The 24,910-nt window shown below is 42.6% G+C and overlaps 4 protein-coding genes across 7 annotated transcripts in view; 3 read left to right on the forward strand and 1 right to left on the reverse strand.

Annotated features, from left to right (window-relative positions):
* Positions 1–15,647, forward strand: part of LOC117141657 (discoidin domain-containing receptor 2) — a 70,280-nt gene extending 54,633 nt beyond the window's left edge. The window contains exons 15-17 of the mRNA XM_033305247.1: positions 12,409–12,571; positions 13,936–14,085; positions 14,148–15,647. Of these exons, the coding sequence (XP_033161138.1) occupies positions 12,409–12,571; positions 13,936–14,085; positions 14,148–14,312 (478 nt within the window). The 3' untranslated portion in view covers positions 14,313–15,647. The remainder of the gene's footprint in view (positions 1–12,408; positions 12,572–13,935; positions 14,086–14,147) is intronic.
* LOC117141687 lies at positions 567–1,013 on the reverse strand. The gene has a single exon (XM_033305294.1). The coding sequence runs from the start codon at positions 972–974 to the stop codon at positions 729–731; it is 246 nt and encodes an 81-aa protein (XP_033161185.1). The 5' UTR covers positions 975–1,013; the 3' UTR covers positions 567–728.
* Positions 1,086–1,742, forward strand: LOC117141682. The gene has a single exon (XM_033305282.1). It carries the CDS (start codon positions 1,140–1,142, stop codon positions 1,440–1,442), a length of 303 nt encoding a protein of 100 aa, XP_033161173.1. The 5' UTR covers positions 1,086–1,139; the 3' UTR covers positions 1,443–1,742.
* A 275-nt stretch (positions 15,648–15,922) lies between the features above and the next one.
* Positions 15,923–24,566, forward strand: LOC117150895 (rap guanine nucleotide exchange factor 2). 4 transcript variants are annotated; one of them, XM_033318033.1, is made up of 8 exons: positions 15,923–16,270; positions 17,349–17,473; positions 17,534–17,779; positions 17,880–21,654; positions 21,715–21,864; positions 22,288–22,728; positions 22,928–23,043; positions 23,201–24,566. In XM_033318033.1, the coding sequence occupies exons 2-7, from the start codon at positions 17,444–17,446 to the stop codon at positions 22,993–22,995; spliced, it is 4,710 nt and encodes a 1,569-aa protein (XP_033173924.1). In that variant the 5' UTR covers positions 15,923–16,270; positions 17,349–17,443; the 3' UTR covers positions 22,996–23,043; positions 23,201–24,566. The 4 variants fall into 4 exon arrangements, with proteins under 4 accessions (XP_033173924.1, XP_033173925.1, XP_033173927.1 ...); XM_033318034.1 differs by having other exon boundaries at positions 23,204–24,566; XM_033318036.1 differs by lacking the exon at positions 22,288–22,728.
* The last annotated feature ends 344 nt before the right edge of the window (positions 24,567–24,910 follow it).

Genomic DNA, 24,910 nt, shown 5'->3' on the forward strand with positions numbered 1-24,910 from the left:
AAAGTTAATTTTTCTTAAACTACCTATCTCGTTGTTTCTGTTGACTTGTGTTCTTGCAATGGTAGTGCAAAGTTTACCATTCGCGAAAACTTTGGCCATTTTATTGCTGGTTATTTGCTGGTTGGCTGCGCCAGACGACTACGACAAAACCAATCATCCGCTCCGCTCCCTTGGCCGCCGCTGCTTTGGGATGTCAAAATTTTAATAAAGTCGGGGATGCCACATTGGCCGACTGCCATCCACTTGGCTGCTCCTCATCCTCATCCTGGGCGGTGTCATGCATTTTTGTTGCAAAAAATACCGACGACCACCGACGTTTTTCATTTTATCGAGCGTCCTGTTTATGAACTCCGCGAACTAAGCGGGCACTTAAATTGTCTTTACGCCTTGGGGGCTCGTCTTCTGCTCCTTAAGACGTCGTCCTTTGACAAAACCTCCTTCTGAGCCCCTTTTTTGCCAGCGAATGTCTCGGGCTTTCCCAGAATTACATCCTTTTGGGAGCGGAATTTTTGGTCAAATTTAGTTCGTTCGTTTATCTTTACTGATTGCACTTTTAGCCTCTGTTTCCTGCGGGAAATTAAAATGTACTTAGCGATGTCTGAAAAGGCGTTACCAACTTGACCTTTGTTGTGTTAGGTTTTTAAGATTCTGTAAAAACGGCGAATTAGAGCGCATTCATTTTATTAACATTTTGATTCAAATAAACATAAGTTGATAAAACATCGACATTAGTCGTTCTTTTTTACATTGACCGGCATTCCCTCTCCTGGACAAGTCTTCTTAGTTTCCTCGTCCCGTGACATTTTAAACCAAATAAAAGTCACGATCCCAAGGATGAGTCCCATTATTACTCCAAGGCAAGCAACGGCAGCTAGGAAGGCGACGATGTTGACTTCCATTAGCATGTAGTCCAGAAAATCAATGATCGGTTGGACCACGTGGACGCAGACAATTTCAATGGGGTTGGGAATCATTTTAGCACTTGTGATAGATACAATACGTATTAGTTAGACTGAGAGTGAAAATCGTTTTGAACAACAACTGACAACTTTTTCACAGTTATAGATTTCTGTCGCATTTCACATTGCGAAGGGCAGGCGCTTGGAGCAGCATCAGTTCTAAAATTTCCAGTTAGCATTATGGAGTATCAGCACTATTTGCAGAAAGAGCTGACCATTTTCCACTACCACCTACTCTTCGACTATGGAGCACCGATCCAGTTGGCCACTTGCATTGCCTTCGGCGCCGTCTGTGGCTGGATAATGAGCCTGATCACATTCGTTGTCTACAAGGCAGCAATTGGCCTGGGAGCCAAAGCCACGGCATGTGACAAAGATGATAAGTACGATGATCTCGACCTGGACATGCATGTGGAGTATGGGTATGACCGGATGCTGTCCCAGTGCCAGAACCTTAGTGATTGGCTTGTGAGAACGCAGTAGCTTAGACAGGATAACGCCTGAGGGGGCATTCGGTTCGCCTTCTTTGTGCATGAGCCCCAATCAAAGTATCTCGACGCCACTTAGACCGTCTCGAGTGCGCCGAGTGAATTTTTCAGATACTGTTACAGTGGCAGTATCGAATATTTTCTCTGCCGTTCTCGAAGTCATTAGCATAATGTTTCTCGACACTGTCATGGCCTTAAATTGAATTCAGCATGCACCGCAGGCCGCCATTTATGCAAGTTTATTTCTATAGATGAAGGCCGGAGGTTCAAATATTTAATAAACCAAACCGTTTCTGTCGGAAAAATTCCCTTTTTTTCGTGTTGATTTTACTCAAACAGCTGGAAGCTGTTTTTCCCAATTTAATTTAACATTTTGCCTGTTGCTTTTAGAAGACCTTCTGTGTGCTCGAGCGCTTAAAGGTCAATCACTTGTTAGTAAAAAATGGTTATTTAAATCAGAAATCCACAACTGCATGCTTGTAAAGTGTAGGTTAAACTTCAGTGGTGGTTATGACATAAGAAAATTAATGACGTTTTTATGTAAGAAAAAATGTATCTGAAAGTACACGGCTTATACCAAAATAGCAACAATTCAACCAGTAGCCTATCATGCACGATTCCTTTTTAGAAAATGGTAAACGTGGGCAGCACCGTCGCCCCAAGAAGGTGAAATATTCAATTTTAGATACTTTTTGCCAGTAAATTGAATTTATTTTACAACCCCGCGTCAACCAGCAAAACGACGAGCAACCCCTCACCGCAGACGATAAATAATAATCGATTTGACTTTGGTTAGAGTTTGGTCACAGTGGGGAGCCAACTCTCATGCTATACACAGTAAAAAAATATTTAAGATAACATAAATTTTTTATTAATTCATTGCAATTAATTCGGTTGCTTTAAAGGTTGATTTACAATTTAATTTAAATTCATTTAATATAAATTCATTATATTAGAACCGATTTTTATATTAACAAATTCAGTGTAAATAATTTTTTGGGATATGAAATTATAAATGAAAGTTGATAGAATTTTGCCTAGATTTGAAACTTTGTTAAAGTAAGTCTTTTTTTGTGTGTGTAGAAATGGAGAAATCGACAGCAGTGTGAAAAGCCGAGCAGCTCTGAATTCTTTTTAGGCGCATCGATTTTTTCCCAGTCCCTTCTGTTTGCCCTCGAAACTCAAACTCAGTCTCTTAAATTTATGCGAATTCGAATTTGATATGCTTGTTTTCGCAACGTCAGCCATGCAAAAGCCTTGATAAGAGTGTGTGTGTGAGTGTATTGGTGTGTGTGTGAGCCGGGCTTTGCCACTTTTTAGTGTGAAATTAATTTGCTATAATTCATCAATGGCGACGAGGAAGGCAAAGGATTATTTTGCATAAAAAACGCCGGCACTTGTCGATTTTGCAAAGTTGGCCTTCGTTCGCAGTTCGAGGCACTCCACTATGTGCGATGAATGGTTAAATGTGTGTAACTGACGCACGTTATGTAATTTATGGCTGGCCATTTATTTTATTGGGCTTAATGTGGGCGCAGTTGTTATGGCCGATGCCATTTGAAAGGTGCAAAGGTCCTGGGTCATGGAGGCGGATTGAGTAATTGGATTATGCGGATAGGTCCACTTGAAGTGCCGAATGTCATTACGAAGTTTTCGTAATACAACTAGTTGTTTTGGATTGTAATACTACGAGTTACTTTAATATGCATAAGCTGTTCCAAAAATATCTCAAAAGTCAAGCTTTAGATTGATGATTATCTAGCTCGAAAGTAATAAGGCATAAAGCTAAAATTACCCTACTGAACAAGGATGGGTTCAAGTAAAACAGCCGATGATCCGAACTTGCTGGCCATAAATTTGAGGTGGAACTCTAGCGAAACAAAGTAGGCTAAGTTGACATTGCTTTTTGGGCCAGCGACAGATGGGGAATGATTTATATTTATTATTATTGGCGGTGAATTTTAAATCGAAGCTCCCGCAAATGTTGTGCAGAAATTACGAGTGAGCTGTTCGCTGTCCGCTGTCCTTTGTCCTTTGCCAGTCGAAAAGTGGAGTCCTGCCGTCATGGCCCCAAAAAGTGTGCTATACATTTTGTAAGCTGCTTTCGATGGCATTGGCGGCAGCTGCTTTTGTCATTATTAATAACTGTTAATTATTCACCATTATAGCTGTGCCTGCCGAGCACGTTCGCTGCCTTTGAAGGCAAACTTGTTTGCTCTGCCGCCCCGTCTCGCTCTGCCGCATCTTGCCTCCCTGTCTGGCCGCCGTGTGCTTTGCTGCCGCCCCAGTAATTCCCTTTTCATATTGTTTGGCATCATATTTTATGTGCTCCTTAGTTAACGCCCGCCGATGTCTAGCTATTCGTTGCTCTATTCCAACAACTAACCATCTCTGTCTTGCTCTTGGCCATATTTACATGTTATTAAAAACTTTTGCCCAGCTGCCCATTGCTGCTGGTGGCCAAAAAACAAAAAAAAAATAAAATAATAAGAGGGCATAAAAACGAAAAGAAACTTTTCTATTTTGCCTCGACTCAAGTTATTGAAAATTCATGAATAATTGACATTTATTGCAGTTGGCACAAATGATGGTCGATAACGGGCAAACTGGGGCTTATGGCGGCAAGCAAAAGAGGTGGGCGGTGGGCGGAATTAGGGGCGGAATGGGGCGTGGCAGGCTGGCCATCAACTCTAGGTTGCCTGCACATTTATAGACATAAATATTAAAGTAGCTTACGTACTTAATTGTAAATTATGCATTCAATTAGTTATGCCAGACTGCCCTCAAATGATATTTCCAGTCGGGTTCAATGTGAGATAGAGCGAGATTGCAAATTTTCCGGGAAAGAGACGCCAGCAGAAAGTTCAATTAAATTCCATATATTCCCCATTGTGCTCCTCTGAGTTGGGCTCCCAATAGTTCCAGCTGCAGGATAACACTTGGGTCATTCGAGCTTGGGAAATTGTATGTGTTATTGCTATCTTGTCGCATTATTTTAATCGCTGTGATTATCATATTAACGACACTCTGACAACTGCTAATTAATCCTACTTAAACAGGTTACATTTAAAAAGCACCCCAAACTTATTCCTTAAAAAAAGACTATCAAGTAAATTAACGTTTGAGTTAATCAGCTAAAAAGTATTGGAATTACAGCATCCCTTTCTCACAACTTTTAATAAATAATTAAGACAACTATCTCATTAATAACTAAAAGAGCATTCAAAGTATTATTCGCTTATATAACCCAGATATTCAAGAAGTTCATTCAAGATTTAATTGATTCAAAATAAGTATCTTTTCATTCGTCCCTCGTGAAAATGAGCAACTGCAAATGATACGTGAATTTGGCCCGCAGCTTTTTGGCTTCATTGGATTTCCAGGCTGCTGTGTGGAGTGCGTTTGCTCCATTTTAGATTATGAAAATATACACACCGAACTCGACCCGTGCGGCCCCTTCGTTAGCCTTAGATGACTTCACATATTTTGCCATGAAATAAGACCAGAGGGTGCTGTCAGCAACATACGCTTACCATTTCCGTTTTTGTTTTAGTTACAACTAGAGGCACACACACACACTGCCACGTTAGTGTGTGTGTGAGGGTGAGCATGGGTGTGTGTTTGAACCACACATGGTTGATGGTTTTGAGAGCCGGCGGTACGCATTTCCAGGCATTTGCATTCAAATGCATTTAATTAAATCAACTAGAACCAACAGACAATGCAGGAACTGCAACAGCATCCCCCTCCCCACCCCCTTCTGCAATATGATGAGCTCCATAACATTTAAAACCAAATTTATTTGGTGTAAATTCTGCCAGGTTCGGTAGTTTTAATTGTGTTTAGTTTCCATTTCCCAGTGCGAATTTGAGATGAGTCCGCAAACACGTCTATGAATCGAAATGGATAAAATATCTTTTTGGCGTACGCGAATACCACTGTTAATAGCTTTTTTAACACTTCATTGTTCTTCTGTGATGATTTTTTCGCTGACTATTGAAATTTGGGTAAGTAGGAGCAACGCTGACATGTTGCTAAACCTGTTTGCAGTCAGGCCCCACGTTGGGCGCCACATATAGAAAAGTGCTTTATAAACTTCTTTTGTAAATGTGTGTTCAATAAAACAGCTTTCTTAAACAACTTTAGCGAAGCAGCTTAGCAATGAAATTGTAATTTTGCTGCAAGGAAGCTTTTACATATTTTTTGCTCAGAATATATCTGTCAGTATGGCATTGTTTGGCATGTTCCCAAAAAATGCGAGGCCATTAAATAAAATATAAAACAAGAAGCGAGAGACTGTCAGCCTGTCTACTTGTCCTGGGGCCAATCCCAGTGTCAATTAGCCATTTGGCCGCTACAGCTTACCCGCATCAAGCTGTCAGAAAGTTAATATAAAAATCTCATTCGAATCATTTACTTTATTATAGCTAATTGAAGGCCAGGTCGGGTTGAAGGCAGCAGTCAAGTTGCCTTGCTCTTTAATCTGAACCAGTTGTGTCCTGTGCAGACTGAAAATCGAATTTGGATATAAATAAATAGCTGAGAATTCTTTTCTTTCAATATTACAACACACAGTTTTGTAGTTTTTTAGCGCATTTGGCTCTTGAGTTATGAACGTGGGTTTGTCATAATGGGCTTTCATCCCATAATGTAACAAAGAGCGAAAAAATTAAAGTCCTCGCTTAGCCTGCCAAGGATATTTCCCCCCTTAATTACTTTCAATCAAGAACCTTTCCTTTATTCTCGCACCCACTGACGGTGACACTTGAAAAATGTTTGGTAAACAAAAAAGTTGCGCTCGAGAGAAAGGTAAACTAATATACATTTTGTGTAGCATACCGCAAGGCGTTATGAAAAATGGACACAGAACGCCAACCAAAGGAAGACATCCTCCTCCGTCCACTACTTACCGTCTTGGCTTTGTCTTTGCATAACCCTTTGAAAAATGATTGTGAGCAGGTGACATAGCTGGCCAGTGCCATTTTGGAGCGGTACAGTCGCCACAAAAGCTGCGCCAGAGTCATTTATCAAGCGACACACTTAGAGACGAGGCCATCCAAACTTAATAAACAGGCATCAGGCTGTAATTATATGACGGTAATGTTATAATGAGCGCCCAGACAATACATCACAAGCTCGTTGTTTGCCTTGATAATTGAAAATGTTTGTAATTTTCGCCTCAAATTCCTGCCCCAATCCGCTTGCCCCGTCCTGACCGACCTTACCGCGGTCTCAAACTTCGCACTTTTATCTTCTGGAAAAGTTTCGTTGGCCTTTTTTATTTCCCTTTATGTTTGGATTTTTTCGCCTCTGTGTGCGGCCAAAGTTTTGCGACAGTTTAGGGATTAGGAGGCCCCGAAAGTAGGCAAGAAAGGAAAACTTTCCAGTCATGTCCAAATTTAAGTGCTGAAAAATTTTCTGGATTATGTGGCAGTTGATGAATTTGTTGCGCGAGGGAATTAGACGCTAATGTTTGTTCTTTTTCGCCGGAAAGGGAGCAATGCACTAATAGATTTGTCTGGACCATTGACTCCGCATCAACAGCTGGCGGGGCAGACCCGACCCATTGAAATGGCAGATTATCTGGTTTTAAGGACTTATAGCAGACGAATGGGAAAAGCTGAATTTCTGTTTACCTTTCCTTACCATCATGTAAGGGAATATGAAAAGATGTCTTGATTTAAAAATAATATCTTCCTAATGAATGGACTTACTAAATTTCTTAATTTTTTCCAAGACCCTGAAAATATGAAGTATACCATAGTGCGTCTGTACCCCTGCTAAAAAAAACCACATCCACAACTTTTTTTCAGTCTGAATGCGCTAAAAATTGTTGCAAGAAGACTTTTATGCACCAGGCGGCCAAAAGTTTTCATGGTTTTTCTGGTGTGAATGCAACAGCTTGTATTTATACTCATAATTGAAATAATTGCAGAAAGCAGACATAATTATATTTTCGTGGTGATTGTTCTTGTTATTGCAAGATGGGCTGCATCGTAGTCATTGTCCCTGGCTGGCAGTCTGAAGTTGGCTGAGATTGAGTTTAAGAACAATAGGGTTTTTAAGAGATAGAAAGTGCCGGATTTACACAGATTTTCTGGGGAGTCCAAAACAATATGAACTTATTTGAATTTCCCTCAACACTTTAATCGAATAATGACCACATAATATTGCACTTTAGGCAGTAGCCATCGCAACAGTTAAAGTAGCGAATTCAAATTGCATTATTCTGTAGGGACTTAGGGAATTAAAGGCACTACCTTTTAAAACTCCGATTATGGGAAATTGCTTTGAGAATGTAAGGCGGTAAGCTTGGGTTATTTCCAAGCAATTACCTTAAAGGAGCAATCATTTGCGAATGCCGATTCCTTTAAGTTCTTAGGCCCTGCGTAAGCCGTCTTTGGGCGCTTTCGTTGCAGCAATTCCTAAGCCTTCCGCTCCCCAAATAATCAACCCTTTCGGCAGCTGGGCAAATGTGTGTGCAGACCAGCGCTTGCAGCATATGCCCCCTAATTCAGATTCAGATACAGATACAGATGGGGATTGAGCTTGAGATTCAGGTGGCGGCGGGGCCAGGAGGATAAAGTTCGGAAAGCGACCAAAAAGCGGATTAAAGCTCTTGGGGCACCGCAATGAGGAACTTACCTCCAAATCCGATGCGAGGGACGGACGCGATGTGGCAACATTGACAAAGGACTCCACGAGTTGTCAGGGGCGCGCGGATTGGCGGTGGGCGGTTTTCGAGGGGGTTGAGCACAAATTGAGCAATGGTATGAGGTGGCCCGTCTAAGATGATTGATTGGGCTTTTAGTTAAATTGCCCAAGCGGCCAGCAAGAGCAGACCGTCTCCTCGAGAAAGTTGTGCCACCTATCCAAAACTTCGAACACGTTCCAGGAGCAACAGCTTCTGGGCGAAGTTAGAGCATCGCATATACCAACTATATTTCATCGTTATTTACATGACAAATCTTGGAGATGTGACTAATACAGTGATAGTACTTCATCTGAACTCATCGAGTATTTATTTTATTGAGTCATCATCATACTTTTTTAATAAAATCAGAGAACATTTCTAGGTAATTTCTCTTAAAATTTGCATTTAACAAAAGATTTTTTACTTACTCACATATATCTAAATAATATACAAATGGCAAAACCAATTGCATTACACATTTAACTAACATATATACTTTTTCCATCCATAAGCTTTCGAAGAAGTACGCGTGTTTGTTTTAGTTTTCATTATGTTGCTTCGTTTTTTCAATCATTATGATACCTATGAATTTAATTAACTGCATTTTTATAAAAATCTACATGGCTCTTATGTCCATTGTAATCATGGGAGCTGAAAGGAGGGCACTTTTGACGGCCTGGGTGTGCGTTTCAAATTGAGCGGATTAAGTTTAATTACAATTTTTCGGCATCGCTGCAGTGGGTAGCCATAACAGGACCTCGCAAAGGACTCTCTGCCCCTCGACTTGCGCGTGTGTGCGTGTGTGAGTGCAGTGCAGTTGTATGGGTTGTGCCTTTGTCCCCTTTTCGCAGCGCGTAAATGAAAAGTAAACCTTTATGGCGCGCTGCGGGCGGCTTGCAATATGTCTGACGAACCCAAAGGACTCGTGCCCATTCCGCTGGAGAAGGGCCGGAGCACACAACCCCCGAATTACCCAAAAATTCAATGGAAGAATTCGTTGCGCACACGTGTTCGATGTGCAGTGCTCTGCATATCCTGCGTATCCTGCGTATCCTGGCGGCTTCCTGGCAGCCCCGTCGCAGTGGCTGTAATTGGATTTAGTTGGCATCGAGCTTGGACTTGCCCATTGTTGTCCTTCGGCGCAATATGCTTTCCTTCAGAAATTGAGGCTGCCACAAATCTACTTTCAGCTGCGGATCGCGTGGCTGCTTTAATGGCAATCGTTGATATTCCGGGCTTATGACATGAAATATGCCCGCAAAAGCACTCCCGTAATGAGAGACGCACATATCGAGCTGAGTTTGGGGTGTCAGTGTGGTTTAATTAATTTTAATGTGATGCTGAGCGTTATGGACTCAGACATTGCATTGACACTAATCCAGCTGAGCAGGACTCGATTTGAAATCCATACGGTTGACACACATATGTATGCTGATTTTTTGCGTAACTCAAATTGGTTTCAAATCAAAAGCAAAAAATGCTAACAAAACAGTAAAAGCGAAAAGTTGAGATTTCTAAATGTATCAACATAATATTTGCAAGTCCTTTAACTATTTTTGAAATCGATATGAATATTTGAGTTTTTTTCTTTGTTTAATATTAACTTTTCGACAGTATTTGAGTTTTGAAATGGATAGTTTGGATTTTCCTCATCCTGCAGCGCCACAAAATGGCTTTTAATATCACTTTAATCACAATTGCGAACACTCACACTCCCCGCGTCCAATCAATTGTCATTTGCATAAAATCAACATTAAAAAGGCGGCAACCCCAGGCTCCAATCAAACTCATACCCTGTGAAAATTTTAATTAAAATCCAGACAGCAAAAATGACAAAAAAAAAATGCAACCGAACATGCACATTAATATTATGTATAAAAGTGAAAGTTTTAATACTTGAAATATGGCATTTAATTTCGAAAGCGCATGCAGCATCTAATAATCAGTTCGATATAAATATGCCATTCAAATCCAGGCACTTACATACATCTCGATCTGAATTATATATACATTTCGTGTGCTTGAATTGCAATTTGCATTGGTGCGAAGTGCGCCTGGCTACCTCCACAGCCGGGATTGCATTCCCGAAGTCAATCAATAGTTCTGACATGGCAACTACTGCCGCCTGGCTGAGCATCATTTCCAGCTCCGATGGCCCAGGAGCATTTCCGAATGTCCGGCGGTGTCATGGCAACGTTAGTAGCTCCACCCGAGGGTAGCTCAAGCCGGAGCCATACCCGCCCCATGCGGATGCGGATGCTACTGCAGTTGCAGCTGGTGCTGCTAGTGTTGCTACTGTATTTTCATTTTATTTGAACGCGTCGCCATGTCAGAGGTTAAATGCATGCGCAGCAGTCAGCGACCTTCCGCTGCGACCCCTTAATTTGACCTTTATTGGCAGCAGCGGCACCCCCTGCATTCCGCATTCCACCTGATCAGGTTCGCAAACCCCTTGTGACATAGTTCCGCCCTCGTTTCATTTTTGCATGCGTTGACATGTGAAATTGTTGGCCAAGTCCCCAGGCGAAGCTTGCTTTCGATTCCTGGAACTTGGCTCTTTTAGTCGCACGGGAGGGCTATTACCATCAAAGTGTTGCTGCTGATGTTTTAATTAATTGCCGCATGTCGACTGCATGCAAGTAGGTAAAATGTTCGGAGTGTCCCAGGGAAATTGATACAAGCTTTCCAATTAATCAATTTATATCATATACATATGCATATGTATCTCCCATGGGAACAATTGCTTTAAACTGCATTTATCTCGCTGTTATCGGAAAAATGCAGCGTAAATCTGCAGTTTTTCATGAATATTTTGTGTATGGTGTCTTTAAAAGGCTTTTCTACATGAAACGAGCATTAAAAACATTCATCTTAGTTATTATTTTACTACGTGAAACTGCATGGTGCCGCCAACTCGATTAATGATTCTATACCCTCAACGTTTTCAAAACATTTATTAACTTTCATGAAATTAAATGTTATAGAAAGTAACTGTAATCGATCAGAAGTATATTGCTTTTTCAGAAGCAATCGAAACCGTGTAATGAATGTGTACATTCGTACTGGTCTCGGTTTTCAGCTGGAGAAGCCTCGACACGTGTCGACGTCACTGTCAGTGCATGTCTAAGGCACAATGATGGAAATCCAAGCCAATCCATAAACAGCCCTGGCAAGCCTACTTAACTACTCACTCAGCCAGCGACCCACAATTCCAGTGTTGCCGCCCCTTCGCATGTTTGTGGAAAATTAAACCTTTCACTCAGCTCACCTCATACTCGTACTCGTCGTCGCACTCGCACTCGTTCAAACTGTTGACACGTCCTGGAAATGGAAATCTATAATGCGCCGAAATCAGAAACAGTTGTCTATCCGAGGCGAGGGTTGCAACTTGCCCTTTTCGACCCCTTCTCGACATGTGGTTTGCTGTTTGGGCTAAACGCATTACATGTCAAGACAACGACGTCGCTCTTAGCACTTCAAGCTTACATTTTATTTGCAATATGACAGGACTTTATATCCTTTTTCAATATTGAGAGACAGGAAATTATGCTTGTCAGACCGGTCGGCTGATGGGTTATGGCTCACTTTATGCTCCGCTGCAGGAGATTAGTCCTCAAGCGTCGGGCGCTTAGTCCTTCAGCCCACTTGGTCCTTGCATATTTGATTAGCCTGCCACTTAATGGCGGTGTCAGAGAGGAAACAGCCCCTACTTTCCTTACTCAGAGCTCGATAATTAGTTTCGATGTTGATTCCTCAGATTAGAGCGAAAGAAGCACTTATTGATTTCGACATGAAAACCCACACGTATCTATAGATAGGTACTTTAATATCCTAGCAACTGTATTTCTTATAGTCATACTTATACTATACGAACTTATAAACTTTCCAGAAAAGAAAGGACTTCTTTTCACTTAGAACTCACTCATTCCATTTTTATTGAGTGACAACTTTTTAGAACTGATAAATTGCAGTACTTGTGAATTTCACACAAAGCCTTACAAGGATGACTCCTATTTATAAATTCTTGTTCCGCACTTTTTCCATTAAATCTGTCATTTTTAAATTGCAAGCCAAAGTCAACTCCTTTGAAAAACAAACTGGACGTGGAGAACACTGGGGGCGTTCTTTTGTCTAAGCAAATGCAAATATTTGGAATCCTTGACATTGCACGAGTGTCTTTGGGGCGGTTTAGCTCTCTGGCCTAATATTTATTTTCTGGTATTTATTTTTTAATTGCCCTCATGCCTTGTGCTCCGGTTCCTTCCAGGAGCTGCATCATTGGCCCCGAACTGTGCGTCAAAGTCTGCTCCATCGGCACTGTGATAAACCGCTCGGCCTACGCGTCGGACTACTGCCAACTGGAGGGCTTCACCGGCAGACAGAGCCAGCCCATGCCCATTCGCTGGATGGCTTGGGAGAGCGTCCTACTGGTAAGATATACTAGTATATAGATCATATTATATTATATATAAAGAAATATCAAAAAAATACCTGCTTAAAAGTAGAATATGCTGGGTAATCAAAGTTCTGCATTACTTATAACTTAACATTAAACTTTTTGTAGGCGTGAGTGGTAACTTAGTTAGTGATTATACATATATGAGTAAAATGTTCAACAATAAATAAGAATGACATTTAAATAGCTTATTTTTTGTGTATTAGAAGCTGTATATGAAACCTTAAACTGTACATCCAAATACTAATTAAAATGTGACAGAGTTGGGCTTAGTAAACTCCATTTTAATTAATGGAACAGCAGACTGTTCAATAACAAATTTCAAAGTTCAATTGTAGCTATAGTTATTAGGCCCTAAAAGTTTCGGCTGCTAAATGTCAATTTTAATACCCTATGAATTATATTTCTTCAGAATTACACTTTTCGTTGGGTTAATGCCTCTCCATGGCGAACAATCTTTTATAAAATATGTACGCTCTATATATTTTATATATACAAATAATACAACGCCCACACCAAATCAATAAAATAATGTAAATTGTAGCCCCAATTAGGCGGCTGGTTAATTAACAAACATGCGGAGTCCATTAACCCTTTGGGTGCTCAACTCGTCTTATGTCGTGAGTGCTATTTTTTTGACCAAAAAACGTTTCATACGCAATTTTATAACAAAAGCACTGAGTAGGAAAAAACATTTGGCAAAGCGTAAAAGTAACCAAAAACCGAGTGAAATATTTTATAAATCCCCGAGCAAAAACCGCACCAACTAAATTAATTAACTACACGAGAACCGGGAGCAGATTTTTGGCCAGACTACGAAAAGCAAACGGAACGAAATGTACATGAATATAGTATGTAGTACATACAAACATTCCCACACAATATGACAGATAAAAATAAAAACAAAGAGCCTCTGGGAGGCAGGAAGACTAGATACAAGTACGAGTACGAGTCGGCGTGGCTTGGGGAGAATGGGGAGGATGCTTTTAGAGGTTTCCAGAGGGGTTCAACAGGGCCCAAATAAACGAACGAGTGAGTGGATACCACTGCAGGAAAAATCGGAATTGATAAGGGGGCGGATTGTGGAACGCTGTTGCGTATAATGAAAGGCTACAAAAGGTTTTAGATACATGAACAGGAGCTAACAGGAGCTAAGATAAAATGAATGTAGGACAACCAAATACTTCTTTTTTTTGCAATTTCCCTTGGTTTTTTATACTTAAGCTTACTAATTATATGCTTTATCTGTAGTTCATCGCAAGTATCGATACTTATGTATCTATTAAAAATTAAATTATCTATCTGTTTTTAACATTGTTTGATAATACCTCTTTGCAGGGCAAGTTTACAACGAAATCGGATGTGTGGTCCTTCGCAGTTGCCCTGTGGGAAATATTGACTTTCGCCAGGGAGCAGCCCTACGAGCATTTGTCGGACAAAAGTGTAATCGAAAACATCGGGCTCATATATCGGGACTACAAAATGCATGTGAGTGGCTATAGAAACAATTATTGATGTGGTCAAAGAATTATGTTTGCTCGTATTTCTAGGAACTTTTGCCAATGCCTCCGAATTGTCCGCGCGAGATTTACGATCTGATGTGCGAGTGCTGGCAGCGCGACGAGTCGAGTCGACCCAGTTTCCGCGAGATACATTTGTATCTGCAGCGCAAGAATTTAGGTTTTAAGCCACAGACACATACACACATGTATTGAAGCATTCGAGGTGTAGAAACACGAAATGAACATGATTTTAGCAGGTTATAATTCAATTATCAATTTCGACAGCTACCCGGGAAGAACGTACTTTTAAAGAGAAATGCATGTAGAGAACTTAATGGATAACAATCGCAAACCAAACCCCGAATTTAATACGTTACACTTTCTTTCCACTGGTATGCCCAATCGGAAATTATCAAAATATGTATGTATATCAGAGGTAACGACTGTTTGTACGGTAAAACACAGGAATCGCTAACAAATATTATACATCTAAGGACACAATCAAGTGAATAGCTTATAAAATCACTCGAATACAACACATTGAAAGAGTTTAAGTGTAAATAATATTGGTAGAAAACTCCGTATGGTAATATTTGTGCATTCTATCCAATGGATAATTAAATGGAATCGAAAATGAAAACATTGACATATGTGTGTACCTATCGCTCCTCCACCTGAACGCTATCTATCAAATCAATTATGCTTTACATATTTACTAGAGTAAAGTGAAATGAGTCTATATTTATAAAAACTAAATAATGTCCACCTGCCGTTGCTGCCCCTTTTCCTGGAAATTACAACTGCATTTTGACGATGTATCGCGATGGAAAAAAGTATTTAAAGCCTGCATATAATTTTGACAATAACTGTTTAAACAATGAAGTGTGAAAACAATTGTGCAAATCGCTTTGTATTTCTGCAAATCTAAACTCGTTCGAGTTAAAAACCTAGGCTAATCGCAGACATTCGTTCTTAAATCTAGTCTACACAAAAGTCAATTAGACGCATATCAAAAATGTATTTTGTTTAACCAAATTTTTACTGTGCCTTTTCCCTGCTATTTTCTTGTGCTGTACAAAGTCTAAAGAATCTTATATCTATTTTATTTAATTTGTATTCTATCAAATGCTTGAAAAGGTTTCGCTGAAAAAAGATATGCAGTTATATCAACTCGATCTAAGAAAATTAGTTTTAATCATAAGCATAGTTGTAAGATCGTTTTAAATTTGCATGATATACGACATTTACATTATTTCAGTTAAGAGTTCAATGGTTTTCATGTATTCCAAATATTTAAAAAGATTCTGTACTAAATAAAAACTAAATTAAACATAATTATTTTAATTTAGCATAGCCATAAACTAACCGATACGTTTCCCTTGCTAAAGATCAGTGTAACTCAAAATATAAATAAGCAAAACGTAGAGACAAGAAAGAAAATCGTTGAGCACAATCATGTTTAATAAAAGAACTCTAAAGATGAAACTCAGAATTGTACGCTTTTTGAAATGGAAGAAATTGCATTAGATTATAAATAAAGAAAAATCCTCAAAAACACAGCACTTTGTTTTAAAAAGTTTGTAGTTTCTAAATAATGGTAATGTATGAAAAAATAATATCACCTGTGCGCCATCTATAAATACATGTTTTAAAAAACATGAAGCAGAAATACCCGATTCCCAGATGAGCGGTTATTTATTGAAACAGCAGTGGCGCCACTAGCGAATTAAAGACGAACTTAGTAAACAATCGATACCAACCCATCGGTATTTAAATACCGCAGGTCAGCGATAGTCATAGATAGACTAGAAAACCTGGTATCACTGAGCGGTGTGGTCACACTGTAAGACGCGTCGGACTTTTAGTTTTCAGCTACTTTATTTTTCTAAATTAAACGGTCGCCCTCGTATCGAAAAACTAATTCGCCAAATGAAAGCAATTCGAATTACCATCTTACACACTCGGCCACGCAGCTAAGAACGAAAAGCGCCCACAAAACTGCAGTGCAACAGCCACTTTTCCTCGTCGAGATATGTGTTTGTGTGCGTGAGTGAAAGAAATTCCAACAATGCGCAGCACAATACCAATACACACACACGCTGCCTGAATCTCTTTATGCAGCAGTGTACGCAAAAAGGGCAGCTGGGAAACTACTTGCGGCTAAAAAAAAAGTGCGTATAATTAGCGAGTGCAGGGACATAAACACTGCCCCAACCAACTACCCACCCCCCGCAAATGGAAGGCCCTTGTAGGCCGCAAAAACCATTCAACTGCACCAAACACGCCCATATCTGCTGGCTGTGCGAGTGTGTTAGTGCGTCTGCTGTCTGTGTGGATGGTGCAAAGTGTGTTTTATTTACTACGCTTTGATTTTGCAATGCTCCTATTATTATTGTTGTGTATGGCTTATCCGCGCAGCGGATGTCGTCGCCTACAATTTTCGTTTCATTTTTTTGTTATTATTTTTCTGTGTCGCTCGCCCCCTCGCACTCAGGCACACACACACATGCACACGCTCAGCAATCGCTCTCACGTACAGTAGCAGCTTTGGCTCCCACACACATGCACACTCCGCCGACGCGTAGGCAGCGCATACTCAATCTCCCATGAGAATTTTCGCCCGCTCTCCGATTGTTTTTGTTTGCCTTAATTTATTGGCAGCATTGTGTTTGTTGTGGCGGAAAATGAAAGTGTGTTAGTGCGGGCAGCAAAAAAACCAGCGAAAAAAAGAAACAAAAATTAAAAAACAAAAGCAGCAACCTGCGCGGCCAGCAAACAAAAAGCCGAATAAGAATTGACTAACAAACTCTCACAGCAATTTCGTTTCGAATACCTTTGTTTTCGAGCCCCGTGTGCATCGCAATCAAAGCTTCGCAGATGCCACTACATCCGCGATTTGGGCCACCCTTTCTTCAAATTGGCCCAAACGCAATACAATGGCTAATCTCTCGGCCAATTGTTTTCGGTTAGAAAGCCAAACAATGTACAAATGGCAATTAAAAAAGTTGCCACTATTGTTGCTTTTATCTATATCCGTGATCATGAGGATATAACAAGCTATGGAAAGTTGATGCTGGTTCCAATTTCAGTTCTTTAGACCCACACAATTATAATAAATTGTGCTGTGTCATAAATCATATTAAATTAGAGGTTTAGAATGCACAGAAGCGTATCGAATCCTTTACTTATAAGATGACTTACACACTCTTTCTTTTGTTGCTTACTATGGTCCTTTCTCAACCTTTTCAGTTAAGTATAAAGTCTAATCTCATCACATATCACATCAAACGGGGCAAAGGTTGGCATGCCGTTGTAGACAGCATCCACAGCAAAAGCTACCCCTCATGGATCCGTATCACCATATCAGACATCATGTGAGTGCGCGCAGATTTGCTTATTGTACTTGAATTAAATTGACCTCTCTCCCCCAACAGTATCCACCCACAAGCATAGCAGGCACAGGAGCGGTGGTGGGCAGCTCGACGACAATCAACCGGCCGGAACTGCACCAAAAATGCAACCGGGGCTCGCACTCCAGTGACACCAGTTCGGCGTACAGCGGCAGCGATACAATGGCCTCGAACTATGCCTCGTCGCTGGAGGCCGAGGAGATTGACCTCTCCGGCCTGGTGGAGTCCGTCGTGGACTCTGACGAGGAGGATCTAGCGGAGAGCATGGATGTAAGTAGACGAAACATCGAATATATAAGGATTTTTTAGAATGACATTAGAAAAGGAAGAACATCTGATCATTTATTTGTCTTTTTTCTGATTTATTTAGAGTCTAACCGTGCGCGATGCAGTGCGTGACTGTCTGGAAAAGGATCCGGCGGAGCGGAGCGAGGAGGATGTGGAAGTACTGCTTGAGTTCACGCAGGGTCTAAAAGCATTCACAAACATTACGCTGGCAGTGCGGCGAGCACTATGTTCCGTGATGGTATTCGCCGTGGTGGACAAGGCCGGCACCGTGGTCATGTCAGATGGGGAGGAACTGGACTCATGGTCGGTGCTCATAAACGGAGCCGTGGAGATCGAGCATGCGAATGGCAGCCGCGAAGAGCTGCAGATGGGAGACTCCTTCGGCATTCTTCCCACCATGGACAAGCTCTACCACCGCGGTGTGATGCGTACAAAGTGCGATGACTGCCAATTTGTGTGCATCACGCAAACGGACTACTACCGTATTCAGCATCAAGGCGAGGAGAACATCCGGCGACATGAGGACGAGAATGGTTTCGTTGTTATGGTCACAGAACTTCGGTCCATTGGCGGTGCCGGCACTGATTCTGCTGGCAGTGGCGGATCGGCGACAGGAGCTTCGGCTTCGCTAAACATGAAGCGTGGTCACGTAGTTATCCGAGGTACTCCAGAGCGTCTGCTACAGCAGCTGGTCGAGGAAAACTCAATGACCGATCCCACATACGTGGAGGACTTTTTGCTCACACACCGCATCTTTATTCAGAACCCACAAGAGGTGACCAGCAAGTTGCTGCATTGGTTTGACTTGGAGCAGGTGGATGCGCACAAGACGCAGGAACTGCGAGATCGCGTAACACGCGTTGTGCTCCTCTGGGTGAACAACCATTTCACCGATTTCGAGGCGGACTATGAGATGATGGAGTTTCTGGAAGTCTTTGAGGCACTGTTAGAGCGAAAAAAGCTGCTAAGCCAGCTGCGCCTGTTGCACATAGCCTGTGCCGCCAAAGCGCGGATGCGCAGCTGTACCCTCACTCGTTCGTCACGTGACGAGCCGCTCAACTTCCGCATCGTGGGCGGCTATGAGCTTCGGGGCGTCGCCATAGCCACCGGAAACGCAGCCGTGGGCATCTACATTTCGCACGTCGAGCCGGGATCCAAGGCCCAGGATGTGGGCCTTAAGCGCGGCGATCAGATTCACGAAGTAAATGGACAGTCGCTGGATCATGTGACTAGCAAGCGAGCCCTCGAGATACTCACAGGCACCACCCATTTGAGCATCAGCGTTAAGAGCAACTTGCTTGGCTTTAAGGAAATAATGCAGGCTCTTGAGCATGGCGGTGGAACCGCTGGATCCGGGAGCATTTCCGCGTGCAGTGGCAGTTTCAAGTCCGTGCGAAGTCCACGCCGTATTTGCGCCAATGATATTGCTAAGTTGCACGGTCGCTCCGACAGCACCACCGACGAATTGTCCAGCGTCAGCGCCTCAAATCGGGCGCACATGGTGCGCCTTAGTTCCGTCGATATGCTACTTGACCAGCCGGACTGCGCTCCACCGCAAACGCCGCCAGTTAGTGGGAGCGGCAACATGGCCTCCAATTTTATGCAGCAACTCCTGCAAAGCGTTAACAATAGTTCGGCCAAGAAGTCCGGTGGGAATTCAAATTCGGATCAGCAGGATACGAAGGGCGGTTTTATGACTCTGGCGCCAAAGCGACGGCTGCAGAAAGCGCTGGCAAAGATGAATTTGCTCAATAAGCAGAATCACGGCAGCAGCCTAAACGACTCTTCGGATACGCTGCTTAACGATCCCAAGTCAAAACTATCTGCAGTTAGCTCGTGCAGCAGTTCCACTCAGTCGTCTATCAATGGATGTACGGTCAGTGGGAGTGGCCGGCTCTACCAGTCGCAATCGAATCCGGATTTAACCAGCCTCAACTACGATGGAGGCAGCGATGCGGGTGGAAACGGTGGAGGAAGACTGCAAGTGAACTACCTAAACGCCCACATTCACCGGCCATCAGCGGCCAGTACTTTGACGACAAACTCGACGCAATCGCACCTTTTGCCCGATTACCCGGACCACGTGCTCAAGGTGTACAAGGCAGACCAGACATGCAAGTATGTGCTCATCTACAAGGAGACGACGGCCCACGAGGTCGTAATGCTGACGCTGCAGGAGTTTGGAATACACGACCCCAGCTCGAATTTCTCGCTATGCGAAGTGAGCGTAGGCGACGGGGGTATGGTAAAGCAGCGTCGGTTGCCCGATCAGCTGCAGAACCTGGCCGAACGAATAAGCTTTGCGGCGCGTTACTACCTCAAGTTAAATGATAGCACCGAGCCGCTGGTTCCAGACGAACTGGCCCTGGAGCTGGTACGCGAATCGAACGTGCACTTCCTGCACCTGAATGCATACGAGCTGGCCATCCAGCTCACTCTACAGGACTTTGCGAACTTTCGCCAGATTGAGTCCACCGAGTACGTGGACGAACTGTTCGAGTTGCGCTCACGCTACGGAGTGCCTATGCTGAGCAAGTTCGCCGAACTGGTCAATCGCGAAATGTTTTGGGTTGTGAGTGAGATTTGCGCCGAGCACAACATTGTGCGCCGCATGAAGATCGTCAAGCAGTTCATCAAGATAGCGCGCCACTGCAAGGAGTGCCGCAACTTTAACTCCATGTTTGCAATCGTCTCGGGGCTTGGACACGGAGCTGTTTCGCGACTGCGTCAGACGTGGGAGAAGCTGCCCTCCAAATACCAAAGGTTGTTCAACGACCTGCAGGACCTGATGGATCCCTCGCGCAACATGAGCAAGTATCGGCAACTAGTGTCCGCCGAACTGCTGGCCCAGCACCCCATCATCCCGTTCTATCCGATCGTCAAGAAGGATCTCACCTTTATTCACCTGGGCAATGATACGAGAGTGGACGGCCTAATCAACTTTGAGAAGCTGCGAATGCTGGCCAAGGAGGTACGCCTGCTCACGCACATGTGCAGCTCGCCATACGATCTGCTCTCGATCCTTGAGCTCAAGGGGCAGTCTCCATCCAACGCTCTCTTCTCGCTCAATCAGATGTCTGCATCGCAGAGCAATGCTGCCGCTGGCACAGTTATCGCCGCAAATGCCGGCCAGGCAACTATCAAGCGGCGCAAGAAGTCGACGGCGGCGCCAAATCCCAAGAAGATGTTCGAGGAGGCGCAGATGGTGCGGCGAGTGAAAGCATATCTTAACAGCCTCAAAATACTCAGTGACGAGGACCTTTTGCACAAATTCTCGCTGGAGTGCGAGCCGGCGCACGGATCCACATACTCGGGCAGCATCTCGCATGGAAATACCTCACACCGAAGCGGTGGTGGAGGCAGCATCAGTGGCGGTGCTGGTGGCAGTTCCGGTGGAGGCGGCGGGGGCAGTTCCAGCCTCAATGCCGGCGACCAACTGAGCATCTATTCGCATACCAGCTCCAGCTCGGCGCCGAACTCCTCACTCTCGCTGCGCAAGAGGCACCCAAGTTCACCTACCCTTTCGACTACCAGCTCAACGAGCTCCACCAGCGATCATCAAAGAAGACAGATGCATAACAACGGCCCAAAGTTCGGCACAGCCTCGCCACAGGCAGTTAAAAAGATGCTATCGCTGTCAGAGTCCTCCAAGATTCGGCCGCACCAGCCATTCGTGCCTCGTCACGGATCCACAATGGCCGGAGTGATTCCACCACTGCATCACATGCATGCGGCACATGGTTTCAGCACACCGTCGCCCGGAGGAGTGGTCACCTCACCGGCAACCAGTGCAGTGGCCAATGTCCAGTGTACGCCAAGTCCTAGTCCCTGCTCCCATCGACGACTGGCTTCTGGAGGTAAAGGAATTATTATCAATGCCTCATTTTATATCACTAACTAAATTGGGTCCATTGCAGGCAACATTATTCCCTCTCGCGCAATCCACGAGCGGTCGCACTCGGACACCCCAGCTCCGCCGCCGCCTCTACCCTCGGTCGATCTCTCCCTGGAGAGCAGTAGTGTAACTACGTTTCGCGATTTACCATTGCGCAAATCCGTGACTTCCGGTAAGTGCTATGTCCTAAGATCGTAGTTGTAAATCGACTAAAAATACGTTATTAGCTGCTACTAAAACCCGATGCTAAGTATGCTTATATAGTGCGGTTATTATTTTCGAAATTCTTCAGAAATGTATTTTGAGTGTACTTAGCAATCGGATCCCGATACATAAATCGTAGTCGCCAGTTATTTATACCTTGTTAGTTGCGCTTTAGACTCCGTTCCCTGCTTGCATTTGAAACGTATAGTTTTTGGTGGTTGGGTTGGAATTGGTTGGTTGTCGGCTACACAAACGCAAACATACATATAACACGCAAACACAACACGCACACTTGCACCACGTGGTACCATGAAATGAATCCCGAATGGAGGTCACCATTTCACGGCCGCCATCTCAGACATATTCTTTACCCTAATTTCACACCCAACAGGTTCCATATCGTCCTGCGACAGCGGCTACGTGCATCAGCAGCAGCATTACCACATGCAGTACCAGCAGCAGCAACAGCAGAGCAGCTCGCAACACGAGCCATCCCCGCCGGTCTATACCGCAGCCGACTGCCGGCTGCTCCAGCAGATATCGAACAACGCGGTGACCCGCAACTTGAACAGTCCCTGTCAAAGCACAAACACACCACCCAGCACACCTACACCTCCACCGAACCAGCCCACAGCAACCATTCAGCTTTCTGCACCGCCGACGGCAGCAGCATACATGCACGCACGCAGCCAGCATCAGCAGCTCCAGCAGCAGCAGCAATCTTTGGCCATGCCACCTCCGCCACCACCGCCGTACAATGTGCCCCCCCTGGGCAGTATCTACAGCCACCACCAGGGCACTGCTGGCAGCAGGCACCTGAACCACATGCATGGTAAGACGACCGGACCGCAAGAGAGATGGTTTCCAGATTGCCATCCAGCGACAAAACAACAAATGCAAAGCGGGAGTTGAGTCGGGTCTTTCTGAGATAGGCGTTACACCGGGTTGTTCGACTTGTTTTTCTAGCTTGATCTACGTTTTGTAAGCTTGACTTATGTACCACTTTAATTATATCAATTTCTCCTTCACAGGTGGCCCGCCAAATTTTATGGATAGCACCAAGTGTACCATATGTCCCATGCCACCCATGAATCAATAATGAATCAAATTGTGCTGTTTTAACCGCTATATGTTTATTTAATTAGTTGTAAGTATGTCGATTCCATGTTCTATCTTCAGAACCATAAGCTCACAAGATAAGTTCTGACTTTCAGTTTCTAAGAACAACTTGAGTACTTATGGTTCTGAAACGTTAATATTAGTTATAGGCAAGCGATTATAACAATTTGCTCTTTTTATTTCAGCAGATAGAGTTGCCAAAATTTGTTAATGGTTGTGGTTTCAATTTCGCCAGCAATCAAAAACGACGTATCCGATCACCTTTACCCTTACCCCCTCACCGGAGCTGCAAAAACATTACTAGTATCCATTTGTATTGCGTATTTAGGTTTAGTAACTGAGAATTTAATTTTAGTTAGGGCCTACCATTTATTATTTAATTTAGCTAAATTCTTTGTACACACTTTCTACCCATCATTCACCGCCAGCGTAGAAGTTGCCTTTTCTCTTAAAAGAAAACGTCTGCAGGCAGACCCTCTCAGCAGACCCAACTAAAACTCTTTTGAAGACTTTTCGTCGGCATTTACAAGTGTAAGAACAGAACAAAATAATTTTAAAGCCCAGCACAACAACGAGACGATCAATTGATATAGAAACGCAAACGGAATCAACTCGAAGCCACCATTAATTCCATTAATGTATACTTCTTTAATACTTATGTACAAGCTAATTTTATTACAAGCATACTCCTTTAAACGCTATATATATATATATATTATGAAAAACCTTCGCTCCAATTCCAAATATTTAGTTGTTAAGCCCAAAAGAGAGATAGACAAAACATTTTTTCGAATATATTTTTGACCATTCGTTCCGGAGAATTCAAAGGAAGAGTGGCAGACAAATGCAATATTTGTGTATAGAATTATACAACTCCTAGCAATACCTAGACTAGCCCACAAAAAAAAGGAAATCATCAAAGTACAACTTCCTCGAAAGACAGAAATAAGTTATGAAAGACAAACCTGAGACATATAAAAACCATATATAATCATTTTTGATCGTATTTTTCTCACACGTAAGGAACTCCAATATGAATATTTGTGTGTGCATGAATGCCTGTTATATACATAGATATATACAATATATATATATACAACCTACATATACAAGCTATATACAAGAAATCTCTATATATACAAACCATGAGTGGAGACCCGTTTCTCGCTTCATTTTCAAAGGGAAAATCAAATTATGTTTTGCTGAATTCGAGAAAACAAAAACAAATCAAATCAAACGATATTGGATATGCTAAATATGTATACATTGTGCTCTTTGTACTTTTAAGTTAGACTAAATACCAAATTTGCTTTTTAAGGCTTAAGAAAAACATTAGATTGAAGCCTAAATTGTACTCTGTATAAATAAAAATCGCGTATTTTGCTTAATGATTTTCTGTATTTATATGTCTGTATGTTGTGCAACTAAATGCTTAGATTTTTAGGAATCTTTGAAAAACGACGAGAGACTTTTTTCAATGTCATGTTGAGCGTTTATTTTTGCAACTTGTTTGCAAGGGTGCACAAAAATAAAATTATTTAATAATGAATATTACCTTGAGAAAGTGATCTTTTAATTGTATCTTTGATTTTCAAAGATTCTGGGGACGTCACATAAATATTCAAAATTCAAGTGGCGAATGAAAGAAGTAGGCAGTTTAACCAAATTTTTAAACATTTCATGAAATTGACAAGACGTCTAAAAAATAAATGTCTGGCTTTTATTACCAAAACACAAAATTTTGTCCTACATCTGAAGACTATTAATTCAATTTGATGTTGATACGGGCCAAATATGTCTTCCTTTTTGCCACGTATTGTATGAAAATGTCTTGAGATCGTCAAACTAAAATGAAGTACATTTAATTCATATTTTAAGACCTATGTGACAATTAT

Source organism: Drosophila mauritiana, chromosome 2L, assembly GCF_004382145.1.
Source record: "Drosophila mauritiana strain mau12 chromosome 2L, ASM438214v1, whole genome shotgun sequence".
Taxonomy (NCBI): Eukaryota; Metazoa; Arthropoda; class Insecta; order Diptera; family Drosophilidae; genus Drosophila; species Drosophila mauritiana.

Bases quoted from the DNA above. Each gene is read 5' to 3' on its own strand.
- LOC117141687 (XM_033305294.1), bottom strand. From the start codon at position 974: ATGATTCCCAACCCCATTGAAATTGTCTGCGTCCACGTGGTCCAACCG.
- LOC117141682 (XM_033305282.1), top strand. From the start codon at position 1,140: ATGGAGTATCAGCACTATTTGCAGAAAGAGCTGACCATTTTCCACTAC.
- LOC117150895 (XM_033318032.1), top strand. From the start codon at position 17,444: ATGGATCCGTATCACCATATCAGACATCAT. The intron at 17,780-17,879 runs GTAAGTAGACGA...TGATTTATTTAG, and splicing joins ATCTAGCGGAGAGCATGGAT to AGTCTAACCGTGCGCGATGC. The intron at 21,655-21,714 runs GTAAAGGAATTA...GGTCCATTGCAG, and splicing joins TCGACGACTGGCTTCTGGAG to GCAACATTATTCCCTCTCGC.